The 25,591-nt window shown below is 38.6% G+C and overlaps 1 protein-coding gene and 1 long non-coding RNA gene across 2 annotated transcripts; both read left to right on the top strand.

Annotated features, from left to right (window-relative positions):
* Positions 1 to 4,534: 4,534 nt before the first annotated feature.
* LOC140179782 (uncharacterized) lies at positions 4,535 to 4,981 on the top strand. Its single transcript, XR_011873607.1, has 3 exons — positions 4,535 to 4,689; positions 4,775 to 4,831; positions 4,916 to 4,981. It is a non-coding gene; the product is annotated as an uncharacterized lncRNA (long non-coding RNA).
* Positions 4,982 to 7,841: 2,860 nt separating this feature from the next.
* On the top strand, positions 7,842 to 17,887 carry LOC140180100 (uncharacterized). Its single transcript, XM_072220497.1, has 3 exons — positions 7,842 to 7,849; positions 7,903 to 8,353; positions 17,300 to 17,887. Exons 1-3 carry the CDS (start codon positions 7,842 to 7,844, stop codon positions 17,885 to 17,887), a joined length of 1,047 nt encoding a protein of 348 aa, XP_072076598.1.
* The last annotated feature ends 7,704 nt before the right edge of the window (positions 17,888 to 25,591 follow it).

Below are 25,591 nucleotides of genomic sequence, written 5' to 3' on the forward strand. Positions count from 1 at the left end.
GAGAATGTCATCTTCTAAGAAGCAAAAAGCATTTATGCATATATGATTAGTTCAAAAAGTTCCCAAGCTTATAGCAAAATTCTTGGTACTTGTATTTATTTATTTACGTATTTTGTTAATTTCCCGATATATATATATAGTGTGTGTAAAATTAAAGAAATAAATTGCGATTTATGTGCCTGTTAAATAAGCTCTTTTATTTAATATTGATCCGTTACTCAAATCCTAGCCCACAATAGCAACAATCTCGGAATCTGATATAACTGGCAGAGATAACCTCCCTAACAACCGCTCCACTCAAACGATCACTACCGCAACAAGTTCGGATAACAACCAACATAGACTCTGTCAAACTAGCAACGAAGATACCAATAACAAACATGATACGAATAACAAAACACACAACAACAATTCAAATCTATATAACAACGACCTGCAAGTAAAGAGGTACATTATTCATTCTAATTTCTACTCTAAACTCTCTCACACTCATACTTACTTGAGCGTTGGAGTCTCTTTTTAGGTACCCAACGCCGTCTCCCCAGAAGAAGGCTACGTTCCACTCCCCTCGTTCTAAGGAAAGCTAGTTCAAGCACTAGCAGAACGAGCTATACCTCGGAGTCTATTTTCACACAGGAACATTTGGCGCCCACCGTGGGCCGAAATCTCTCTAACCCCACTTTCCTTTATTCTGTATATCTCCTCATTTCCTTTTGCAGGACACGAGAGATGGCGGACGAGCACAGTCATGCTCCCTCCATCAATCAGGCGGAAATCTTGGCAATCAATGAGGCCCTCAGGGCCGAAAATCAAAGAATGGCCGAGCTCCTGCGACAGATGGAGCATGAGCGCAGCAAAGGAGAACACAAAAATGCTGAAAACAAGGACGACAATGACGAGCACACATCGAAAACTAAACACACCAACCCAAAGACCACAAAAACAACCGCCAAAAGAACCAACCCTTTCACAAAAGAAGTTATGAACTTCGAAATGCCTAAAAATTTCACATTACCTTCAACCCTCAAACCCTACCAAGGAATAGGAGATCCGAATGTCCATGTCACCAAGTTCCACGCCATGATGTTCATGAATAAGGAGTCTGACCCGATCTTATGCCGAACCTTTCCAACCTTCCTGGATGGAGCCGCCTTAATATGGTTCTCCAACCTATCCGAAGGCTCCATCTCAGACTTCGATGAACTGGCCGATAGTTTGTCAATCAATTCGCCGCATCCAAAATATATGTCCACAATTCCGACTACCTAAGCACCATCAAACAAGGACTGAACGAAAGCCTGAAAGACTACATGACTAGATTCGCGGAGGCAACCAACGAAATACCCAACCTGAACCCCGAAGTACACCTCCACGCCCTAAAAAGTGGCCTCCGACCAGGAAAATTCCAGGAATCCATAGTGGTTGCGAAACCAAAAACCTTGGCCGAGTTTCGAGAAAAGGAAACAACTCAGATTGAAATCGAAGAATTTCGGGCACTACGAAGAGCGGAAAAACCCACCACAAATAGGGAAGAAGAAAGACGAAACAGACACCCAACCGGCAGGACAGAACAGAGATCATTCAGATTAACTCCTAAGTTCGATAGCTATACCCCCCTCAACGCAAAAAGAGAGGACATTATAAAAGACATACTACACTCAAAGCTCATTAAACCCCCAAATAGAGATGGGACATATCAGGACCAGCGACACGTGGACAGATCAAAATACTATGCTTTCCACCAAAAGTACGGCCATACCACAGACGACTGCGTAATAGAAAAGGATGTCCTTGAGAAGCTGGCCCGCCAGGGACTCGTTGACAAGTACATTGACAGCTGAGGACGAAGGCGGAATGTGGAAGACCTCGGCCAACAACCCAAAGCAACTGACAATTCCCGAGACAAAGGGAAGAAGGTAGACAACGATATCAATCCACCACGCAGGATAATAAGCTGCATTTCTGGTGGTTTTGCAGGTGGCGAATGCACAAACTCGGCACGAAAAAGGTCGTATCGAGCTATGATGACGATGACAGAATCCACCCCATCCCAACCCGTCAACAAGGACAAGCCAGAAATTTTATTCGTCCCCAAAGACTATAAAGCAAACGATCGAAACTTAGATGACCCAGTTGTCATCACAGCACAAGTCAGGGAACCGTTAGTAAAGAAGATCCTGATGGACCCAGGAAACAGCGCCGACATACTTTTCTACTCAACTTTCCAAAAGATGAAACTAAGCGACAAGAATCTCCAACCATCTTCCGGAGAACTGGTAGGTTTCTCAAGTGAGCGTGTCTCCATTCGGGGTTATATCTGGTTACAAACCACTTTCGGGGAATACCCCAACAGTAAGACAATAGACATACAGTATCTTGTTGTGGACTGCAGAAGTCCATATAACATCATTTTAGGCAGACCATCTTTGAACGCATTCAATGCTATTGTTTCTACTGTGCATTTGTGTGTTAAGTTTCTTTCGCAGGACAACAAAGTAATTACTATCCACAGAGATCAGAAAGAAGCCAGGCAGTGTTATAACGCCAGTCTGAAAAGCGAACAGCCAAAACAACCCGAACAAAAATACGTCCAAGAAGTATATAACTCAGATCAACTGCCTGCCCTGGCCGACCTGGACCCTAGAACAAACCATCAAGAGCGGCCGATGCCAACAGACGATCTAACCAAAATCCAATTAACCAAGGACGACGAATCCAAGTGCACATACCTCGGCGATGCGCTTAAAGAAGAAGAACATAATCAACTAACTGAGCTACTAAGACACAACGCTGACTTATTTGCATGAACCCCAGCAGACATGCCAGGAATAGACCCTAACGTCATTTGCCATAAGTTGGCCATCAATCCAACAATCCGACCTATAGCCCCAAAGAAACAACACCTCGGCACGGAAAAGAGAGCAGCATCTTTGGAAGAAACTCAAAAGCTACTTAACGCTGGATTCATCAAAGAACTCAGATACTCTACCTGGTTAGCCAATGTGGTAATGGTAAAAAAGAACAACGGTAAGTGGAGGATGTGTGTGGACTATACAGACCTTAACAAGGCCTGCCCAAAGGACGCATACCCCTTCCCATGCATTGATAAACTTGTTGATAATTCTTCTAGTTCCAATGTTTAAGTTTCATGGATGCTTATTCTGGCTATAATCAGATCCTTATGCATAAGGCTGACCAGGATAAAACTGCCTTTATTACTGACAATGGAAATTTCTGTTATAAGGTTATGCCATTTGGACTCAAAAATGCAGGTGCTACCTACCAACGACTGATGGACAAAATTTTCACAAATCAAATTGGACGAAACATAGAAGTCTATGTCAATGATATGGTGGTGAAATCAACACACACGGAAAACCACGTTAAAGACCTAACAGAGATATTCCAACAACTCCGAAGGTACAATATAAAGCTTAACCCTGATAAATGTGCTTTTGGGGTACAGAGCGGAAAATTCCTCGGCTTCATGCTCACTGGCCGAGGTATTGAAGCAAATCCCGAAAAATGCCAAGAAATCTTAAACATGAGAAGCCCAAAAACAGTCAAGGAGGTCCAACAACTAACTGGCCGACTCGCAGCCTTAGCCAGATTTCTGCCTCGAGTAGCTCACCGATCACACAATTTTTTCAAAAATCTACGAAAACAAGAAGAGTTTCACTGGACCGAGGAATGCGAAACAGCTTTCACCGAGCTCAAGGCCATACTTTCAGCTCCTCCAATCCTCCAAACTCTAAAAGTTGGTAAACCACTCTATCTATATTTATCTATTACTGACCAGGCTATCAGTTCTGTCTTGGTAACAGAAGCAGAAAAGCAACAACACCCAGTGTACTTTGTAACAATCCTGATTTTCGAGTACGCGAGATCTTTTCTAAAGGCACGGATTTCTCCGGAAGATCAGTAAAGAGAACACCTCTTCTATATCAACAAGTATCTCGATACTCATTGTCATTATGTCATCTTTAAGCTAGAACCTTTTCTGAGGCAAGCTCGATAACGCAGTCACGAAGAACCTAGTTTTTGAACCGTATCGGTTAGGAGTTTTGATTCGGTTTTTCGTAAATAGTCTCAATTTGATGAACCGGACTCGATTCATGAGAGAAGAGAGATAATATGATAATATCATCATTATATTAGTATTAGAAGCTTCTTGAATAATATTATAAGGTTACCTGGTCTATTTTAGTTAAAAACAGAAAATCGGTTTAACCGTATTTACGGTTTACTAGTGCAGCTTAGCACCAGCACTCTCTGATGACTTTAGCAATGCTAAGGCCTCATTATACATGTTCTATTATCATAATAAATATGTTACTAGTGTCATTTATGCTAGTAGCTCAGAAAATAATTTTTAGAGATGTTTTTACGAGTGTTCCGATACACCTAGTTTTAGTAGTTGTACACCAGAGATATTTTAATATTATTTTAATCCACCTCCAAGCCAACCAATCACAACTCACCTTACACCCCCAAGACCTCCAAGGCTGTCTCATTTCATCATTTTGGCCAAAAATAACAAGAGAGAAAAGAGAGAAACTTTCATGAACACTTAATCTTCAAAGCTTGATTTCTTCTGAACCAAAACTCAAATCAAAACTCCGATTTCACCAAAATGATCCTCTCTTCTTCCTCTACATAACCAAGTAACTTATCAAGGCTGGAAATAAGGTTAGATGGCTGTCCCTTTCCCATTTAAATTCGGTTTTCAAGGAAAACCATGCAAAACATGTGTTTTCTTGATGTTCTTCCTTAGGAATCATGCTTAACTTGACTTGAGGGCCAAGAAATGTTAATTTCCTCCAAGTCTAAGGTGAGATATCTCTTCCTAACATTCTGAGGGAGATTTGGTCAGTTGAGAGTTTGTGGATTTAAAGTTGTTTTTGATGTGTTTTAGGAGGAAAAAGTGCTTTAAGAACACTTCAAAGAGTAACCGGATTTGGAGCAGCAAATCAAGGTAGGGTGTCACGAAATTAATCTTGATTATTTGTGTTTGAGTTGTGTGAATGTTGTATTATTTGGCTGTGCTAAAAATTAGTTGCATATATGATTGATTCTTGGTGAAAATTTGGTGAAATTTTGATGAAATTTGATGAAATTCAAGCTTTAAAGTTCATGTTCTTGGGCAGCTGGAAAAACGAAACCCTAAGCTTAAATTGGGGATCAATTTGTGTTAAAATCATGTAGAAAAGATGGGGCTTTAGTGGCTGCTAATTTATTATGAATTATAGTAAAAATCGGTTGCTGAAAAGACTGAAAAACGGGTAAAAACAGAGAAGGAATCTGAAGAATTTATGAAGAACATGAAGAACACTTTGAGTGTGATGAAGAACAATGAAGAACAGGCCTTAGATCTTAAAAAAGGCAAGGAAGTAAAATTTTTGGTGTTTTAGGGGTTATTTAGTAATTTCTGAAAGTTAGGGTGGTAAAAGTAGAAATATTAAAAGTTACGGGTGGTAAAAAGTGAATTTTAAAGGTTAAAAGTAAAAGTAAGTTAATTTTCGAAAATTTAATGATAAAATAATAAAAAATAATAAAATATTAAATAATAATATTTAATTAAAAATAATATTTTAATAAAAATAATAAAATAATACGGAAAAGGCAGTTTTCTGTAAAAGCTTTAGAAAGACAACTTTAAGTGCAAAATTTCATAATTACTTTCATAAAATACTTAGGGAGTGGTAAAAACATATTAGTGAGGCAAAGATAAATAAAAGATAAAAAGTTGAAGAAAAGATAAAAATCGAAGAAAAAGTCTGTAAAGTTTTAATGACAGAAAAACAGACAGAAATTAGTGAATGAACTAGGGAAACATAGTTAGTCCTTGAGTTGCGACTAGGGTTAGGTATTATATGAAAAGTTAAATTATTTCAGTATAGACTTAATGAACCTATACTTGGGACAGACTAACTATTCATACCGAAATTTACATAAGCTTTAAATACATACGTTAAATAGAGAAATCAGAGCAGAGTAGAGAAACACAGAGAACAGGGCAACCAGAGTAAAGTAAAGAGATAAAGAGAAAAAGAGTAATATAGATACAGAAGAAAGAGTAATCAGAAAAAAGTAAAGAGATACAGAGAATAGAGTAATCAGAGCAGAGCAAAAAGACAAAGTGAAAAGAGTAATATGATAAAGAGAATAGAGAACAAGCAGAGGGCCTGTTGAAAGGTCATTTGTTGCGTTAAGGCAACTCCAGAGATATTTGTATATTCAACTGCTGCTTTTCTGTTGGCCCTAGAGGTCCTGTAGGCCCAAGTTCACCTACAGTAAGTTGTTATTCCTGTAGGCCGAAGTTCACCTGCAGTGAATATCAATTGTGTATCTCAGGGTGTTGCTCCTGTAGGCCGAAGTTCACCTACAGTGAGTTGTGATACCTGTAAGCCGAAGTTCACTTACAGGGGCGCCATTTCTGTAAGCCGAAGTTCACTTACAGAGGTGTCATTTCTGTAGGCCGAAGTTCACCTACAGAAAGTTGTTGTGCTGTAATTAGACTATTTCTGTAAGCCGAAGTTCACTTACAGAGGTGCCATTTCTATAGGCCGAAGTTCACCTATAGAAAGTTGTTATGTTGTGATTGAACTATTTCTGTAAGCCGAAGTTCACTTACAGGAGTGCTGTTTCTGTAGGCCGAAGTTCACCTACAGAGAATAAGCCATATCTAGGACTAGTTCCTGGGTAATGTCGGGCTGCAGGGTGTAAACTGACACGTGAGCTCATGACCTGCATAGGACAGACATGCATCATACTTGGTTGCGCATTTCCTCTGTTATGATTGTTGTTTGAATGTATGCTTTCTTTGTTTTCATTCTATTCTCTGTGTTTGTGTTTTGTTTTCTTGTATTCTTTTGTTTGTGTTTTGCTTTCTATTTTCTCTATTTATCTGTTTCTTCTGTCTACTGCTTCTCGGTATTCTGCTATTTATCTGCTAGACAACATAGAATTAATGAACTTAACTAATAACCCCGACCCTACTAAGAACTCCCCAGTTCTTACCCCTTCTCTCTCCCTTCCCCCTTCAGATGGAAGCATGAGTACCCTTCCGTAGTTCGCTGATGATCGTTCACAAAAAGGATTCCACTCTAAATAGTCTTCTGAGTCTAGAGTGAACTCCGTTACCTGTTTATATGTATATACTATGAGGCCAGCCAACGTCTGCACCCCGCTTTTCTACAAACTTTAGCCTAAGTCCTCCGTACGATGTTGCTGTTATGTGGCCACTCGATGAAGTACTTGAGAGACGCTCTTTGATGACATATGATCGTGCAGAGGAGTAGCAGATGATGTTCTACCTTTTGGTGACGTTCCACCTGACTTGAGTTTTGAAGACCTAGAACGTACTTTCCCTCGCTTTAGTAGTTTAGAGGGACTAGGTGAGTATAGAGTCTAGGCTAGCCTGGGCGCCAGCTTAGGGACTTCTTGAACAAGTCAGGGCCTAGGATGTTGTATGTATATATATGTACATAGATATTATTTAGCTATATCTAGAGGTGTTCTAACTAAAGGTCTATACTCTAATAAAGGCTGGATAACTGAATGTTGCTAGCTACTTGTGATGTATTTATGTGTGGTTGCTTATAACTGTTTTATTTGTTATCAGTTGTGAATTCATTATGAATGATTCCGTCTATTAATCCAAATGTTTTCAAAAAAAAAAATACCCCGCAAATTAACTACGTTTTTAACAACGAACCAGGCTCCTATAATAAATAATAGATAATAATTAGGAGGACAAATTGGTAGCACTCAGTTTCTGGTATGTCCTAGGCGTACTGAAAATTGGGTTGTTACATACTTCGTCAGTAAATCCCTTCATAATGCCGAGGTCTGTTACCCAAAGATAGAGAAACTGGCCCTAGCTCTGGTCACAACGGCCAGACGCCTACGACACTACTTCCAAAGCCACACCATCGTAGTCCGAACAGAACAATCCTTAAGACAAATACTGACGAAGCCCGAGCTAGCAGGAAGATTAATCAAATGGTCGATCGAGCTGTCAGAATACGATATCCAATACCAATCCAGAAGAGCCATCAAATCCCAAGCACTAGCCGATTTCATTGCAGAACTCACTACAGAAGAGCAAGATCCCGAAGATAACATATGGACACTATATATTGATGGTGCCTCAAACAGTAAAGGTTCCGGAGCAGGAATACTCCTCGAAGACAAACACGGAACACAATTCGAGCAATCCCTGCAGTTTACTTTTCATGCAAGCAACAAACAAGCAGAGTACAAAGCCCTAATAGCAGGACTTCGACTGGCTCACACAATGGGAATAGCACGTCTAAAAGTCAAATGCGACTCCCTCCTTGTGGTGCAACAGGTAACAGGTATTTTCCAAGTAAAAGACCCGTTGTTAGAAAAATACAATATCATAGTCAATAACCTCGTCAAAAATTTTAAAAAATTCAACATATCCCATATACCTCGGGAACAAAATGACAGAGCAGATATTCTCTCAAAATTAGCAACAACAAGAAGTCAAACTACACCACCCATCTTATCCCAACTAACACTCGAAGAACCTAGTGTTATACTAACATCAATCTCGAGTATTTCGCAGGAGGATGACTGGAGATCACCCTTCATCACTTACTTGCAAACAGGTAACATCCCCAGCAACATCCAAAATCAACGAAAGTTTAAATGAAGAGCGAGCTTCTACACAATGCTCGGAGCCGACTTATACAAAAGAGGATTCACAAGACCCCTGCTAAGATGCCTAAATACAGCAGAGGCCAAACTGGCAATAGATGAAGTTCATGAAGGAATCTGTGGCACACACATCGGCGGCCGAAGTCTAGCTGCCAAAATCCTCTGAGCTGGTTACTATTGGTCGACGTTACAACAAGACTGCATGAATAAAGTCAAACATTGCGACCACTGTCAACGTCATGCACTAATCATCCATCACCCAGCCGAGCAATTACGCACATCCGAGATATGCTAGCCATTCAACAAATGGGGGCTAGATATCCTCGAACCATTTCCACCGCTCCAGGCCAGGTTAAATTTTTAATTGTCGCCATAGATTACTTCACAAAATGGATAGAGGCTACACCATTGGCAAAAATCACTTCTGAAAAAATGATTTCTTTCGTATGGAAAAACATACTATGCCGTTTTAGTATTCCTCAATCCATCATCACTGATGATTGATGAACGGACTCTTGACGGTTTAGAATTTAGCTAATGGAGTCTCGTTGTAAAGTATAGTTTCCAAACCAATCAATAATCCTTTCATACAAAAATTTTGGTTTGTCACAATTAATAATCCCCAATAAGAAAATTAACCGGAGTATTTAGACTCCGGGTCGTCTCACGAGGAATTGCAATGAAGTGCTCAATTATTGGCTATAAAGGGGTTAAGGGGTTGGTTTTATATTTTTGCAAGAAAATAAATGACAAGAAAAATTAAATGACAAGAAGAGTAAATTAAGCAAGTAACTAAAGAAAGCAATTAATAAAGAAAATCAATTAATAAAGAGAGACATTCATGGCAAGTGTTGAGATCATAGGCTTTCTATTCTAGTCATGCAATGATTAATTCATCTTATTTAGTCAACTCCAACAAATAGGGAGAAAGTCAAACAAGACTAATCAATCATACCACAATAATAACAAGAATTTATCTTATTACGTCATCTCCAATATTGGAAGAAGGTATCATATTATCTTCCATGAGAGAAGTCTAATAAGACAAGCTAATCTCAATCCAAAAGTCCTAATCAACTTACTAATTAAATTAGCAAAAGATTAGCGTCAATAGAAACAATATTAGCTAACAACTCTAGGTCACCAATATAAGTTGGACTTTCATGACTCAAGATTGCCCAATTACTCTTTCCAAGCCAAGAATGCTCAAAATCTACTCCAAAGCCCAACCAAGCATTTTGTCAAACACTTGGTGGGTAATAAAGGAAAGCATAGTAAAAGTACAAGAATAATAAATCTACCAACTATCAATTGTAAGAAAAGTAAATTCACAACTCAAATTAACAATTAAAAGAACATCAAACATAAATTGCATTAAAGAAAATTAAGATCCAACAATTGTTCATAAACATAAAAATGACAAAATAAAGGAAATGACAAGTAAAACTAGAAGAATAGAGATGTAATAACAAGAAATTAAAAGGAAGGACTAAATCAAAACAAGAATTATAACTTGGATCCAAGAAGAATTAACTAAAACTACCCTAAAATCTAGAGAGAGGAGAGAGCCTCTCTCTCTAGAATTCTACCCTAAAACATGATGAAAACTAAACTATGACTATTTGGTTCATTCCCCCCTCAATCCTTGGGTTCAATAGCATCAGAAATGAGTTGGATTGGGCCCAAAATGAGTTAGAAATTGCTGGCCACGATTTCTCTTTAGTGGACCCACGTGCTCCATCGGTGCGCGTGCGTACATGGCACGTGCGCGCCTTTATGCGTCAGGCAACATATGGTAAATTTTATATCATTTCGAAGCCTCGGATGTTAGCTTTCCAACACAACTGGAACCGTCTCATTTGGAACTCTGTTGCTCAAGTTATGGTCGTTTGAGTGCGAAGAGGTCAGGTTTGACAGCTTTACGGTTCTTTCATTTCTTCATGAGTTCTCCCACTTGCATGCTTTTCTCCTCACTTCTTCCATCCAATACTTGCCTTATGAACCTGAAATCACTCAACAAATACATCAAGGCATCGAATGGAATTAAAGTGAGTTAAAATTGGCAAAATTAAGGCCTAAAAAGCATGTTTTCACATTTAAGCACAAATCAAGGGAGAATTGCAAAACCATGCTATTTCATTGAATAAATGTGAGAAAAGGTGATAAAATCCCCCAAATTAAGCACAAGATAAACCACAAAATCAGGGTTTATCAAATCTCCCCACACTTAAACCAAGCATGTCCTCATGCTAAGAATAAAGAAGGACAAGAAAAGGGGTATGAACATTTATTCAATGCAAAGAAACTATATACACCTATCTATATGAACGCAACTAGATGCAAAATGACTCTATCTACTTGGTTAAAAGTAAATCAATCTCCAAGAACATGTATGAACAAGTAGAGCAAAGGTCATATGACGACTCAAAAATCCTACCAATTCAAATATCAAAATGAGGTTCAAATAGACTTGCAAGAAGAAAGCTCATGAAAGCCGGGAACAAGGAATTGAGCATCGAACCCTCATCGGAAGTGTATCCGCTCTAGTCGCTCAAGTGTATCGGGTCGATTCACTCAATTCTCTTCTACTCATGCTTTCCATGATTTGTTTTTCATCTAACAATCAACAATTATTCAATGCATGCATACATTCATCATGAGGACTTGTTCATAGGTTGTAATGGGGCTAGGGTTAAGGTAGGATGCATATGGTCAAGTGAGCTTGAAATTTGAATCTTTGATTAATCTAAGCTCTCACCTAACCTATATAACAACCTATAAAATTCTAATATAGTACCTAGCTACCCATGATTCCCACTTTTCACATACTCATGCATTCTTTTTTAATTCACATTCCATATGCATTGATTTTTATTGAACTTTACTTTGGGGCATTTTTGTCCCCTTTTTATTGTATTCTTTTTCTATATGTTTTTGTTTTTCTTTTTCTATATTTTTTTCTTTATATATATATATATATTTTTTTTTTCTACATTTTTTTTTTGAAAAATATATACAAACATATCAATGCATATGGTTTTACATATGGTGCATGAATATGTACCCAATTCCTAATACTTTTAACAAAAATAAAAATTACACTTTTACCTCAACCAATGTACCAAATTTCCCATACCCAAATGATACACACCTTCACTAGCCTAAGCTAATCAAAGATCCAAATTAAGGACATTTATTGTTTTTCACTTAGGGGTAGTGATGTGCTATAATTAAGAACAAAAAGGATTCAATAGGCTCAAATTTGGCTAACAATGGTTGATGAAAGGTAGGCTATTTGGGTAAGTGAGCTAATTAAAATGATGGCCTCAATCATATAAATGCATATATACATGGAACAATGGACATATAGAATCAAACAAATCAAAGATTACAATCATAGAAAGAGAACAATGCACACAAGAATGGAAAATAAGTGGTTATATGATGTAACCACACAATTGGGCTCAAAACTCACATGCTTGTGTTCTTAGCTCAAAAACTATGTTCCAAAATACATTCTTCAAGCAAGTTTGTCACAAATTTTTTTTTTTCAAATTGGTAGGGTGCCCTAAAAAAAAACAATTTTTCTTGGAAAAGAAATCATCACCCTAACCAAGTAGTCCTAACATAAAAAGAAGTGGTAAAATATATACAAATTATAACTAACATGCAACCTATCATGCAATGCAACAACTAACTAACATAGACAAAAATTAAAAATTGGTGTTGAAAAAGGAAGTTGTTACCCATGGAGGTCGGTCGGACGACCTCCCCACACTTAGAAATTTGCACCGTCCTCGGTACATGCAAAGAAGAGCAAGGTGGATGGATTTCTATAATTGATGAGTTCCTTCCAAAGGTTGTGCGGGTGAACTTGTTTGGTGCTCCATCTAGAAGTTTTCCTTTTCCTCTCCTTCTTGGTGGCCAACCTAAAAGGAAAGAGAAAGAAAGAGAATTAAGCCTACAACAAAGATAGCAAAGCAAATAGAACATAGGCGAGGGCTAATGCCAAATAAGAGTAAGGTTCTCACTACATGGTAGCTACAACATGTGAGTGAGAAAACAATATAAGCTAAGGCATATTAACTAACACTTGATGCAAGAGTAAAGTCAAAGCATGAAGAGCATATTGAGCATCAAGTTCAATCAATAATTGACACAAACAAGATTAATGATAAGCATGAGAGCATTTGGTCCCATCCTAACTCAATGATGATGATGTACGAAAACAAGGGATCATGAGTCAGGAAGAACTAAAGAACTAATCTTGTGTGTAGAGCAAGTATTACGATTAATGCCAAACAAGTCACAAAGCACCAAGATTAACCTAGAAATTCTCAACAATTGAATATAAGAATCCAACACCATTATTAAAACAAGGACTTAGAAAAGAAAACAAGAACAAGTTATAAAAACAAAATTAAAATGCAATGAATGAAACTAGGCAAATGCAATAAAAGATGATGGAAGAAAAGAAATCCTTTTTTTAATACCGGCGCGGACGCGTCATGCACGCTTCTGCGCCGATGCGCAGTTTGGACAAAGGACGCGTACGCGCCAGGTGCGCGCACACGTGGCTTGTAGGCACAGAATAGGCACAAGCTAGGCATAACTCTCTGGAACATGTACCAGGAGGGAAGGTGGCGCTAGCGCGCACGCGCACAGCGTGCATGCGCGCGCATTGCGCAATTAGCTTCAACGGCGCGTACGCGCCAGGTGCGCGCACGCGCGGGTGGTTTGTGCCTCAGGCATGGTGTTGGCGCAGTGTAGGCGCAACTCTCGGGTCAATGTATGGAGGGGTGAAATTTTTACATCCACGCGTACGCGTACATGGCGCGTCCGTGTGGATGGTCGAAAATGCTTGAGGCGCGTGTACACACCATGTGCGCGCACGCGCGGGTTGGTGCTCTGTTTTTCAAAATTTTTCCAAGTTCTTGCACCAAACCAAGCATTCCAAACCTCCAAACAGCTACCAAAACACCATAAAACCTTATTTAACCTACTAAACTACCAATTATACTCAACAAACTCAACAAAACATGAAATTGAACTAATTACCAATATGTACAAAAGGGAAAAATGAAAAGAATTTACCATGATGGGGTGTCTCCCACCTAACACTTTTGTTTATTGTCCTTAAGTTGGACTTATGGGGAGCTCCTCTTAAGGTGGCTTGTGCTTGTAACCATCTTGGAACATCCACCAATGCTTGAATCTCCAATAAGCTCCATTCTTCAATGTTAATATCTTCAAGCTTTGATGGAGTTCTTCACAAACCATGAGCTCCCAAAGTTGATTTTCCTTGTGCGATCCGGGATCCCACACTTTGTTTTGACACCCATCTTCAAATTGATCATCATGATTCCAATTGGGTGGTTTAGCCTTGGAATTCTCAAAGAAGCCCCCAAACAACTTCCTAGACCCATAAAATTTAGCTCCACACCAAACCTTGCAATCAAACTTTGAGCAAGCAACCATAATGAACCTAGAATGATGTTTCCAACCACTACACAACTCTCTCTTACTCTTAACTCCACAAAGAGCTCTAAGTTGCCAATCCGTCTCAAGCAAACCATATTCAAGTGAGAATTTAAAGCTTAGGGATAAGAATTTTACCCACTTGAATGTTGTATTGGATGGTGACTTAGGAAGGGGTAGTCCTAATGATCTTGCAAGTTCCACTCCCTTGTGCTCTTCTTTGACTACCTCCACCTCTTCACAAGCTTCTTCAAATTCAACCTCTTCCTCTTGGTAGCTCTCTTCCAATTCAATCTCTTCTTCATTGCTTACCAAGGGCATGGGAGGTTGTGCATCTTCTTCTTTGATCTTAATTTCAAGCCCAATGGGAGAGGATTCAATTGTAGATAGGAACTCTTCAATGATTGAATCCATCTCTTGGTCAACCTCTTCAAAGGCTTCAACCACTTCTTCCGGCTCAATTATCTTAACTTCCTCCTCTTGTTGCACTCCTTGCTTCAACTCCTCTTCTTTACCTTGAAGCTCTAAATTCACTCCCTCACTATGTTCCTTAATTACCTCTCCACATTCGTCAATGGGAGTGTCTTGATTGCTTAGGCTTAGTCGGAAGGGGGCCATATTGCTAACAGCTTCCACTAGGATAGCCATCTTGCCTCCTAGCTCTTTAAACTTCTTTTCATCCTCCTCTTGTCGCCTTAAGATATGAGATTCAAGATCTCTCAATTCCAACATGGAGGCTTCATCGGAGGGCGGTGGTGGAAGAGAGGGTTCATTGTTTGAGGGGAAGGCATTATAGTTGGAAGGTAGTTCATTTTGGTAAGGGTATGGAGATGGTGTATATGGAGGTGGTTCTTGAGAGTAATTGTGTTGGAATGGTGGTGGTTCCATGTGTGGTTCATATGGTTCATAAGGTGGTTGATATGATGGATAAGGGTTTGGGTCATATGGAGGTGTTTGGTGGTAGGAGGCTTATGAGTAAGGTGGTTCAAAATTAGGTTGAGGAGGTGGTTCATAGGCATGTGGTGGTGGTTGTTGACAATCACAATAAGGGTTACCACATCCATTAGATTGATATGCATTAGGATGAGAGTTATACCCATAAGAATCCGGAGGTTGTTGTTGCCAAGAAGGTTGATCAATCCCTTGAGGCTCTTCCCACCTTTGATCATTCCATCCTTGATGCATATTGTCATTATAGTTCCCATTCCCTACAACATAATTTAAGCCAAACTCATAGCCAAAGTGGTGAGAATTCATAATAGCAAGAGAAAATAAAAACAAAACTAGTAATAACTAATAAAAACTAACTCTTAAAACAAGCAAAAACTAACAAAGAAGCATATTAACATATATACAATAGCCAATAACATAACACCATTGCAACTCCCCAACAACGGCGCCATTTTGATGAACGAACTCTTGACGGCGCCATTTTAGCTAATGAAGTCTCGTTGTGAAGTATAGTTTCCAAACCAATCAAGAATCCTTTCATACAAAAATTTGGTTGTCACAAGTAACAAACCCCAAATGAAAATTAACAGAAGTATTTAGACTCCGGGTCGTCTCACGAGGAATTGCAATGAAGTGTATGCATATTGGCTATGAAGAGCAAGGGGGGGGGGTTGGTTGATAATTGGACAAGAAATTAAATGACAAGGAAAGTAAATCAAACAAGTAAATAAGAGAAAGCAAGTAATAAAGAAAAGCAATTAATAAAGAGAGACATTCATGGCAAGTGTTGAGATCATAGGCTTTCTATCCTAGCCATGCAATGATTAATTCATCTTATTTAGTCAACTCCAACAAATAGGGAGAAAGTCAAACAAGACTAATCAATCATACCACAATAATAACAAGAATTTATCTTATTACGTCATCTCCAACATTGGAAGAAGGTATCATATTATCTTCCATGAGAGAAAGTCTAATAAGACTAGCTAATTTCAATCCAAAAGTCCTAATCAACTTACTAATTAAATTAGCAAAAGATTAGCGTCAATGAAAACAATATTAGCTAACAACTCTAGGTCACCAACATAAGTTGGGTTTTCATGACTCAAGATTGCCCAATTACTCTTTCCAAGCCAAGAATGCTCAAAATCTACTCCAAAGCCCAACCAAGCATTTTGTCAAACACTTGGTGGGTAATAAAGGAAAGCATAGTAAAAGTGCAAGAATAATAAATCTACCAACTATCAATTGTAAGAAAAGTAAATTCACAACTCAAATCAACAATTAAAAGAACATCAAACATAAATTGCATTAAAGAAAATTAAGATCCAACAATTGTTCATAAACATAAAAATGACAAAATAAAGGAAATGACAAGTAAAACTAGAAGAATAGAGATGTAATAACAAGAAATTAAAAGGAAGGACTAAATCAAAACAAGAATTATAACTTGGATCCAAGAAGAATTAACTAAAACTACCCTAAAATCTAGAGAGAGGAGAGAGCCTCTCTCTCTAGAATTCTACCCTAAAACATGATGAAAACTAAACTATGACTACTTGGTTCATTTTTCCCTTAATCTTTGGGTTCAATAGCATCAGAAATGAGTTGAATTGGGCCCAAAATGAGCTAGAAATTGCTGGCCACAATTTCTCTTTAGTGGACCCACGTGCTCTATCGATGTGCGCACGTACATGGCACGATTTTATATCATTTTGAAGCCCCAGATGTTAGCTTTCCAACGCAACTAAAACCACCTCATTTGGACCTCTGTAGCTCAAGTTATGGTCGTTTGAGCGCGAAGAGGTCAGGCTTGACAGCTTTACGGTTCCTTCATTTCTTCATGAGTTCTCCCACTTGCATGCTTTTCTCCTCACTTCTTCCATCCAATGCTTGCCTTATGAACCTGAAATCACTCAACAAACACATCAAGGCATCGAATGGAATTAAAGTGAGTTAAAATTGGCAAAATTAAGGCCTAAAAAGCATGTTTTCACATTTAAGCACAAATCAAGGGAGAATTGCAAAACCATGCTATTTCATTGAATAAATGTGAGAAAAGGTGATAAAATCTCCCAAATTAAGCACAAGATAAACCACAAAATCGGGATTTATCAATAATGATAGACAATTTATAGTTGAAAAGTTTACAAAATTTTTATAAAATTTCAAAATAGTTCAACAGTTCTCTTCTGTCGAACATCCACAAACTAACGGCTTAGCTGAAGCCGCCAATAAGATCATTTTGCAGGGACTCAAAAAGAAGCTCGATGACTCAAAAGGAGAATGGGCCAAGCTTATTCCCGAAGTACTATGGAGCTATAACACAACTGAACAATCAGCAACAAAGGAAACACCATTCAGGCTAGTCTACGGAAGCGACGCAATGATACCAATTGAGGTATCCCTACAAAACACCAGAACCACAAATACAAGCAAAAGCGACAATGCTGAAAGCAGAAGAGCCGAGCTCGACCTTGTAGAGGAAGTTCGAGACAAATCCGCACTACAACAAACAGCGGCAAGACGAGCTATAGCTCGAAAATACAACAGGAAGCTCAAGCAGAGAACATTCTCAGAAGAAGACCTCCTACTAAGAAAATTCAAGGACATACGAAAGCCACAAGGACATGGCAAGCTAAGCGCAAATTGGGAAGGACCATTCAGAATGCAAAAAGTCGTCGGCAAGGGAGCATACAAAATACAAAGACTCGACGGAGCTATACTACCAAATACTTGGAACATATCCTCTCTGAAAATGTACTTCAGTTAGTCTATAAGTCGGACATGGTGATGCACTCTTTTTTCTACTACCAGATTTTATCCCTAAGGAGGATTTTGCTGGAGAGTTTTAATGAGGCACACCACCCCGCATTCTTTTCAATCAATCACATTGCAAACTAAAAAACACTACTGCTTATATCCTATCTCCCATACCATTTGCGTGGCTAAATTCAAACAAACAATACTAGAACTTCCGACGCATTCAAAGTGTTGCAAAACAAATCAAACGTCCAACAAGCTTATCAAATCCAGTTCTAACCTTATCAAACTTCCTCAAACCAAAAACGCATAGCACCAAGTATACATAATCAATCGATTGCAAGCCTAAACAGCACTGATAATAAGCATTCAGTTCCACAAACCCTATACATCAAACCAAAACACAAACTTTCCAGAGGTACAAACACCTGTACCCTACTCAATCCTCTAAATCATTCGATCCTCGAAAGCGAACATATATCAAATACGCCAAAATATTCAAATCATGAAACATGAACAAAACCAACCATTATATTTGTTTAGCCAACAGACCAGCAGTTCAAAACAAAACACCAAAACGATTATAAGTCAAACAAATTCATAACACTATCTATTACAGAACTCAAATATCAGGGTTCTCCCCCTCACCCTCAACACCATCATCGTCTTCAACTAATTCATCCCCCACTACAACTTTACAAGGATTCATTCTTGAAAGATCAGCAGTGGGAGCAAGAAATTTGGCCTGCTCAACAGCCCTCTCAAATCCAGCCGAGAACATCTCCAAGCCATGGTCCTCTTTCTCAGTTTCAGTCTGCTTCTTTTCCACTCCAAGAACTACCAGTCTCGCCTCCAAAGCTGTGTTTTTCTCCTTCAGTTCCTTCTCAGCCTTCTCACAGGTCGTCAGTTTCTCTTGGAGGGTGTTCACCAAGTCAAGAGCATCATGAAGCTTGCTCAACTTCTCAACATTCTCCTGCATAAGCTGAGTCAGGGAAGCTTTATCAAAGGCATCCGAGCATGTTTAAGCTCCTGAGTCCGACCTATACACATCAAACGAACTCCAAGAACCTGAATAACACAGAAACAACCTCAATCAAGCAAACAATACAAAGGAAAGCTAAAATACAAAAATAAGAAGGATTACCTGCAAGTACTGAGCAACACCAACATAACCAACTTCATGGATAAGCTTCACGTCAGAGGGACTTTGAGCATGCTCATCAGCAATACTAGGGCAGGGAAAATGCTCACCCCAGACAGATGTCACATCTTCACTTCCCCTATACCCATGCAAAGCCCTCTGGTTCTCAGTAAATCTTTTAAGCTGTTCCAAATCAATGCCCTTACCACCGAGCTTATCCTCGGCCCCATCAATGTCCTTCTCTTTCCTCTCTATTTTCTTCCTTTTATAGCTAACCTTCTTAACCGGGGAACCCTGATTCACCTCAGCACCCACCTCGGCAGCAACCTGACTGCTCGAACCTTGCCTCTCAACATTCTTTGACCGAAAGTAAGCCCGTAAACTACTGGATGTCACCTTGGGAACTCTCTCAACTACAAAAGCCAAAACTAGTAGAATAAACAAACGTGCAACATATACATACAAACAAACAAAAAAGACCAGAATCATTTACCTATATACTTAAACAAAGCATCTTTCTCAGATTCAAGTTCAAGAATATCCACAACAGAAAGTAGAGAAGACGATGATATATGATTTACTAAGAATTCAACAACCATTTCATTCCTATACTCCATCGTGTTCATACCTAGAATTTGTCTAGGCCTTGGAACCCAGAATAAGGGAAATCTTTCAAGCAAGAAATGATCAACATACCAAGGAAAATCACTTTCAACCACACTGATTTTCAAAAGAATGGATTTAAAACCCTTAAACGACAAACGGTATAAGCTGAAAATAGCACGCCCGGGAGCACTGGCAAGATTCAGCCAACACCCCTCTTCACACCCTTACATTGAAACAGCGCGAAGAACACTTCTAACGACAGTTCAATCTCTAAAACATCCATCAAGATTTTAAAAGCCCTAACAAACGCCCAAGAATTGGGGTGCAATTGTGATGGGGCACATTTCAATTGCATTAAAACACCACATTCAAACTCAGTAAACGGAAACCTAACCCGTAACTCCACGAAAACAGCACTGTACATATAGAAGTACTCAAATCCCTAACCCCGATGGAAAACTTGATCACTAGCTTTGCATGGAAAGAACCTAAGGTTTATATCACTACCCTCCCTAACCCAAGACGACGGCGAACCCAATTGAGACACACTGAGGTCATCATCAAAACCAGAACCCCAGCCCTTCACTGATTCGGCAACCCACCCGTACGGATTCAAAGGATCCCAGACAAAAATCTCTTCTACAATCTTATCGGTGTCATCAGCCACCCCTTTCTTTTTCTTACCCTTAACTCTCTTGTCAACCATTACACCCTTCCCCTTATCCATCAGCAAAGAAACAACGAAACCAGATGAAGAGAAGCAAAAACAGAAGGCAGAAAACACTAACCTTTTTTGCTCATTTCCAAATGCGACAGAAAGGAAGTAGAACAAGAACAGTAGACCAAGAGTCCAGAAAATCCACCAACCCATTAACCACGTCCCTAGATAAAAAACCAAATTCCCTAAACTCATACTAACCATTGATTGCGAATACCGGTTCCCATATCAACGACCCTGATCCACGACCCTCCCCATTCTCAATAACAGTATTAAAAACACACGTCTCCCGAAACTCTCTCTCCTCTACAATAAATTTACCACTCAAAATTTCAACCTTGACTAATTTTTCAAAAAACCCCGCAATCAAACAAGTCGACCTTGGGGGCTGCCATTATACTCGGTCCCGAGCTATACAATAAGCTCGACCTGTTATAGCTCGGCCTTGAAAAACAGGTCAAGCCTGGAGGCTATGATCCATTACTCAAACCCTGACCCACAATAGCAACAATCTCGGAACCTGGTATAACTGGCAGAGATAACCTCCCTAACAACCGCTCCACTCAAACGATCACTACCCCAACAAGTTCGGATAACAACCAACATAGACTCCGTCAAACTAGCAACGAAGATACCAATAACAAACATGATACGAATAACAAACAACACAACAATAATTCAAATCTATATAACAGCGACCTGCAAGTAAAGAGGTACATTATTCATTCTAGTTTCTACTCTGAACTCTCTCACACTCATACTTACTTGAGCGTTGGAATCCCTTTTCAGGTACCCAACATCGTCTCCCCAGAAGAAGGCTACATTCCACTCCCCTCGCTCCAAGGAAAGCCAGTTCAAGCGCTAGCAAAACGAGCTATACCTCGGAGTCTATTTTCACACAGGAACAAATACTATACGGAAACATAAATACTTAAAACATTTTTTAGGATTATAAAAAATTTGAATTTTTACACAAAAAATGATACATAAGAAATTTTTTATTTATTAAAAAATAATTATTTTGTCATTGCCAGTAATTTTTGGTTGATCGGGATTTTTTTTTTATTGTCTAAAACGTCAATAATGTTGTAAAATAAATAAATAATGAAGAGAAATAAATATAAAATAGAGAAATATAAATATACTCTTATCTCACTATAATATAAGTAGTTTATCTATTTACTAATATTATAAATATTATAGTTTGAAATCACAGAGAGATAAAAGAGAGAATTTATTAGAGTGTATAAAGAGTAAAATATTGTAGTAAGAGAGAGAGAGAAGGGAATATTTTTATTGCTGTTGTATCCTTTTCTGCATCAGGTCATGCCTATTTATAGGCATACAAAAGTATTGATATTTGGTTTCATTTATTTCATTTTATATTGAAAAACTGAATTCTCATCCTGGGAAGAGTGAACCGCCCATTAAATGGGCATCCACATCACCAGACTTATCTTAACACCCCTCCTTGGATGACCATTTAGGAATATGCATCGTTAAAACCTTACTAAAGAAAAACCAGTGGGAAAAAAACTTTAGTGAAGGAAAAAGAGTACAATATCCTTTGTGATGGGAACTGCCTCATTAAAAACCTTGCCAAGAAAAATCCAATGGGAAAAAACATGACCAAGGAAAAAAGAGTACAGTCTCCCCCTCTTGTCGACATCATTTAATGTCTCAAAATCGGTGCATCCCAATCTCATGTATCAATCTTTCAAAGGAGGATTTTGGGAGTGACTTTGTAAATAAATCTGCCAGATTATCACTTGAGCGGATCTATTGGATATCAATTGTCCCTTAATTTTGAAGATCATGAGTGAAGAAGAATTTGGGAGAAATATGCTTTGTTCTATCACCTTTGATGTATCCACCTCTAAGTTGAGCAATGCATGCTGTATTATCTTCAAACAGGACAGTTGGAGCTATCTTATGATCAATCAGCCCACATGATGACAGAATATATTGAATCAGACTCCTCAGCTAAAAACACTCGCGACTAGCTTCATGAATCGCTAGTATTTCAGCATGATTAGAGGAGGTTGCTGCTATCATCTGTTTCGTGGACTTCCATGATATAGTTGTACCACCATATGTGAACAGGTATCCTGTTTGAGATCTCCCTTTATGTGGATCAGACAAGTAGCCAGCATCTGCATAGCCAACTAGTTGTGACTTGGATCCATAGGGATAAAACAATCCCATATCAACCGTTCCATGAAGATATCGAAAGATTTGTTTGATTCCACTCCAATGTCTTCTGGTTGGAGAGGAACTATATATTGCTAGTAAATTCACAGCAAATGATATATCTGGTCGTGTATTATTAGCAAGATACATTAGCGCTCCAATGGCACTAAGATATGATACTTCAGGACCAAGGATATCTTCATTCTCTTCTTTAGGACGGAATTGAACCTTCTCCACATCCAAAAATCTTACTATCATTGGGGTACTCAAGAGATGTGACTTATCCATATAAAATATTTTCAAGATCTTCTCTGTGTATGTTGTTTGATGAATAAAGATCCCATTTTTTATATGCTCGATCTGCAGGCCGAGACAAAATTTAGTCCTTCCAAGATCTTTCATCTCAAACTCTTCTTTTAGAGTTTTTATAATTGTTGGAATCTCTTCAGGAGTCCCAATGATATTTAAATCATTAACGTACACAGCAATTATAATGAATCCAGATGTAGATTTCTTTATGAAAACGCATGGACAGATATCATCATTCTTGAATCCATTTTTGGCCAGATACTCCGTAAGACGATTATACCACATTCATTCAGATTGCTTCAGACCATATAAAGATCTTTGCAATTTGACTGAGTATAACCCTTGCGAATATTCATTGGATGGTTTAGATATCTTTAGTCCTTCAGGGACTTTCATATAGATATCCCCATCTAATGAGCCGTATAAATAGGCTGTTACCACATCCATTAAATGCATATGCAGTTTATGATATGCAGATAAACTGACCAAATAACGCAATATTATCGCATCCACTATAGGGGAATACGTTTCTTCATAATCTATACCAGGCCTTTGTGAAAAACCTTGTGCCACAAGTCGGGCTTTGTAGCGCACAACTTCATTTTTCTCATTTCATTTTCTCACAAATACCCATCGGTATCCAACAGGTTTTACATCTTCAGGTGTACGGACTACAGGTCCAAAGACTTCACGTTTCGCAAGTGAGTCTAATTCAGCCTTCATGGCTTCTTCCCATTTTGGCCAATCATTTTTTTGTTGACATTCTTCGACTGATCTTGGCTCAAGATCCTTACTTTCATGCATGATATTTAATGCCATATTATATGCAAATATTTCATTGACAATTGTCTTATTTCGGTCCCATTTCTTTCCTGTAAAGACATAATTTATCGAGATCTCGTCATTTTCACAATTTTCAGGTACCTAAACGTCTTCTGGCGTTAAAACTATATCAGAATTTTGGATAACTGCAGTTGTCTCTACTATGTCTTTTTCAACAGGAATCATATTTACCTCTTTTTTTTTTTGAGGATTTTTGTCTTTGGAACCGATAGGCCTGCCACGCTTCTGGCGTGAATTTGCTTCAGTGGCTACTTGTCCTACTGGGACATCAATTCGAATTGGGGCATTTTCCGCTGGTATATAAGATTTAGTTATCCTCTTTGTATCGGAAAATGCATCAGACAGTTCATTTGCTATTCTTTGCAAATGTATAATCTTTTGAACTTCTAGTTCACATTGCCCTGATCAAGGATCTAAATGCATCAACGATGATGCATTCCAATTAAGTTCCTTTTCAGGAAGCTTATTCTCTCCCCCTAATATTGAGAATTTTGATTCATCAAAATGACAATCCGCAAACCGGGATTTAGATACATCTCCAGTTTGTATCTCAAGATACCTCACTATAGAGGGAGAATCATATCCAACATATATCCCTAATTTTCTTTGGGGTCCTGATGCATGGCAGAAGTTAACCAATTTAGAGATTTAAATTAAGAGGACAGCGTTGCACGTATAGCTCTTAATCGGCTAAGATCTACCTCACCAATTTAAAAAAGGGGTTGTCACAAATTTTAGAAATAAAATACTGGGAGTATGAGTTTCAGGTTGTCTACCAACGAGTTGCAGGAAAGTGTGCTATTTTATTAACTAGGGGTTTTCAGAAAAATTAAGTTTTGATAACGAGTAATTAAAATGATTAAAAATTAAAGCAATAAAAATAAACTAAGAATAATTATTGATACTCTAAATAAAAGGCCTTGACTGGGGGAATAATTAAATGGAATTTTTATCCTTGTTGGGATCTTCTCAAGTGTAGTGTAAAAGGGTGTTGTTCTCACTCGGTTATCCCTTACTAAATAAGGAAAAGTATGGTGATTAAACTAACTCTTACCCTCAAATCCTAGTCCTCTCCCTTGGGGAGGTCTAGTGCTAGTAAGTATGGAATTAGCTAACAACGTCCAATTCAACCAAGCACTTGAGCATTCCAACTCAAGTATCTCCTCTTAATCAACCCCATGTCAAGTAGAAATTCTACTCCATTGACATGAAATTAATAATCATAAAAATATGAGAAGACATAATTAAATAAAATAAAATAGGGAATTAAAATCAATTAAAATAAAAATAACTCTATATATTAATAAATTCAAAATGCAACATAATTATCTGAACAGAGTCAATGAGTAACTAATTGAAAGTAAGGGAGTAAGGAAACAAACTAAAGTAATGTCTTCAACGGAGGTAATGACTCTCAGCATCCAAAAATCCAAGCAAAAACATAAACTATCAATGTAATGCAAATCTAAAAAAACTCCGATCTAAAACTGACGTAATCCTAATGTGATGAATCTGAATGTGTGTGGATGCGTGTTGAGTCTCAGCATGTTCCCTAGGTTTAGTCTGTGTTTCTGGGCCAAAAACTGGGTCAAAATGCGGCCCGAAATCGCCCCCAGCATATTCTGTTATTTTTGCAGATCGCGCAGGTCACGCGTACGCGTCGTCCACGCGTTCGCGTCATTCAGCAATTTTTCTTGTCACGCGTTCACGTGATTCATGCGTTCGCATCATTCGTGCAGACTCCAATCCACACGTTTGTGTCAGGCACGCGTTCGCGTCACTGCGAATTCTCCATTTCGTGCGTTCGCGTGGGCCATGCGCTCGCGTCATTGCTCGCTGGTCATCTCCTTAGTTTCTTATGTTCCTTCCATTTTTGCAAGCCTCCTCTCCAATTTCCAAGTCATTCA

The sequence above is a fragment of the Arachis hypogaea genome, chromosome 16, assembly GCF_003086295.3.
Source record: "Arachis hypogaea cultivar Tifrunner chromosome 16, arahy.Tifrunner.gnm2.J5K5, whole genome shotgun sequence".
NCBI lineage: Eukaryota > Viridiplantae > Streptophyta > Magnoliopsida > Fabales > Fabaceae > Arachis > Arachis hypogaea.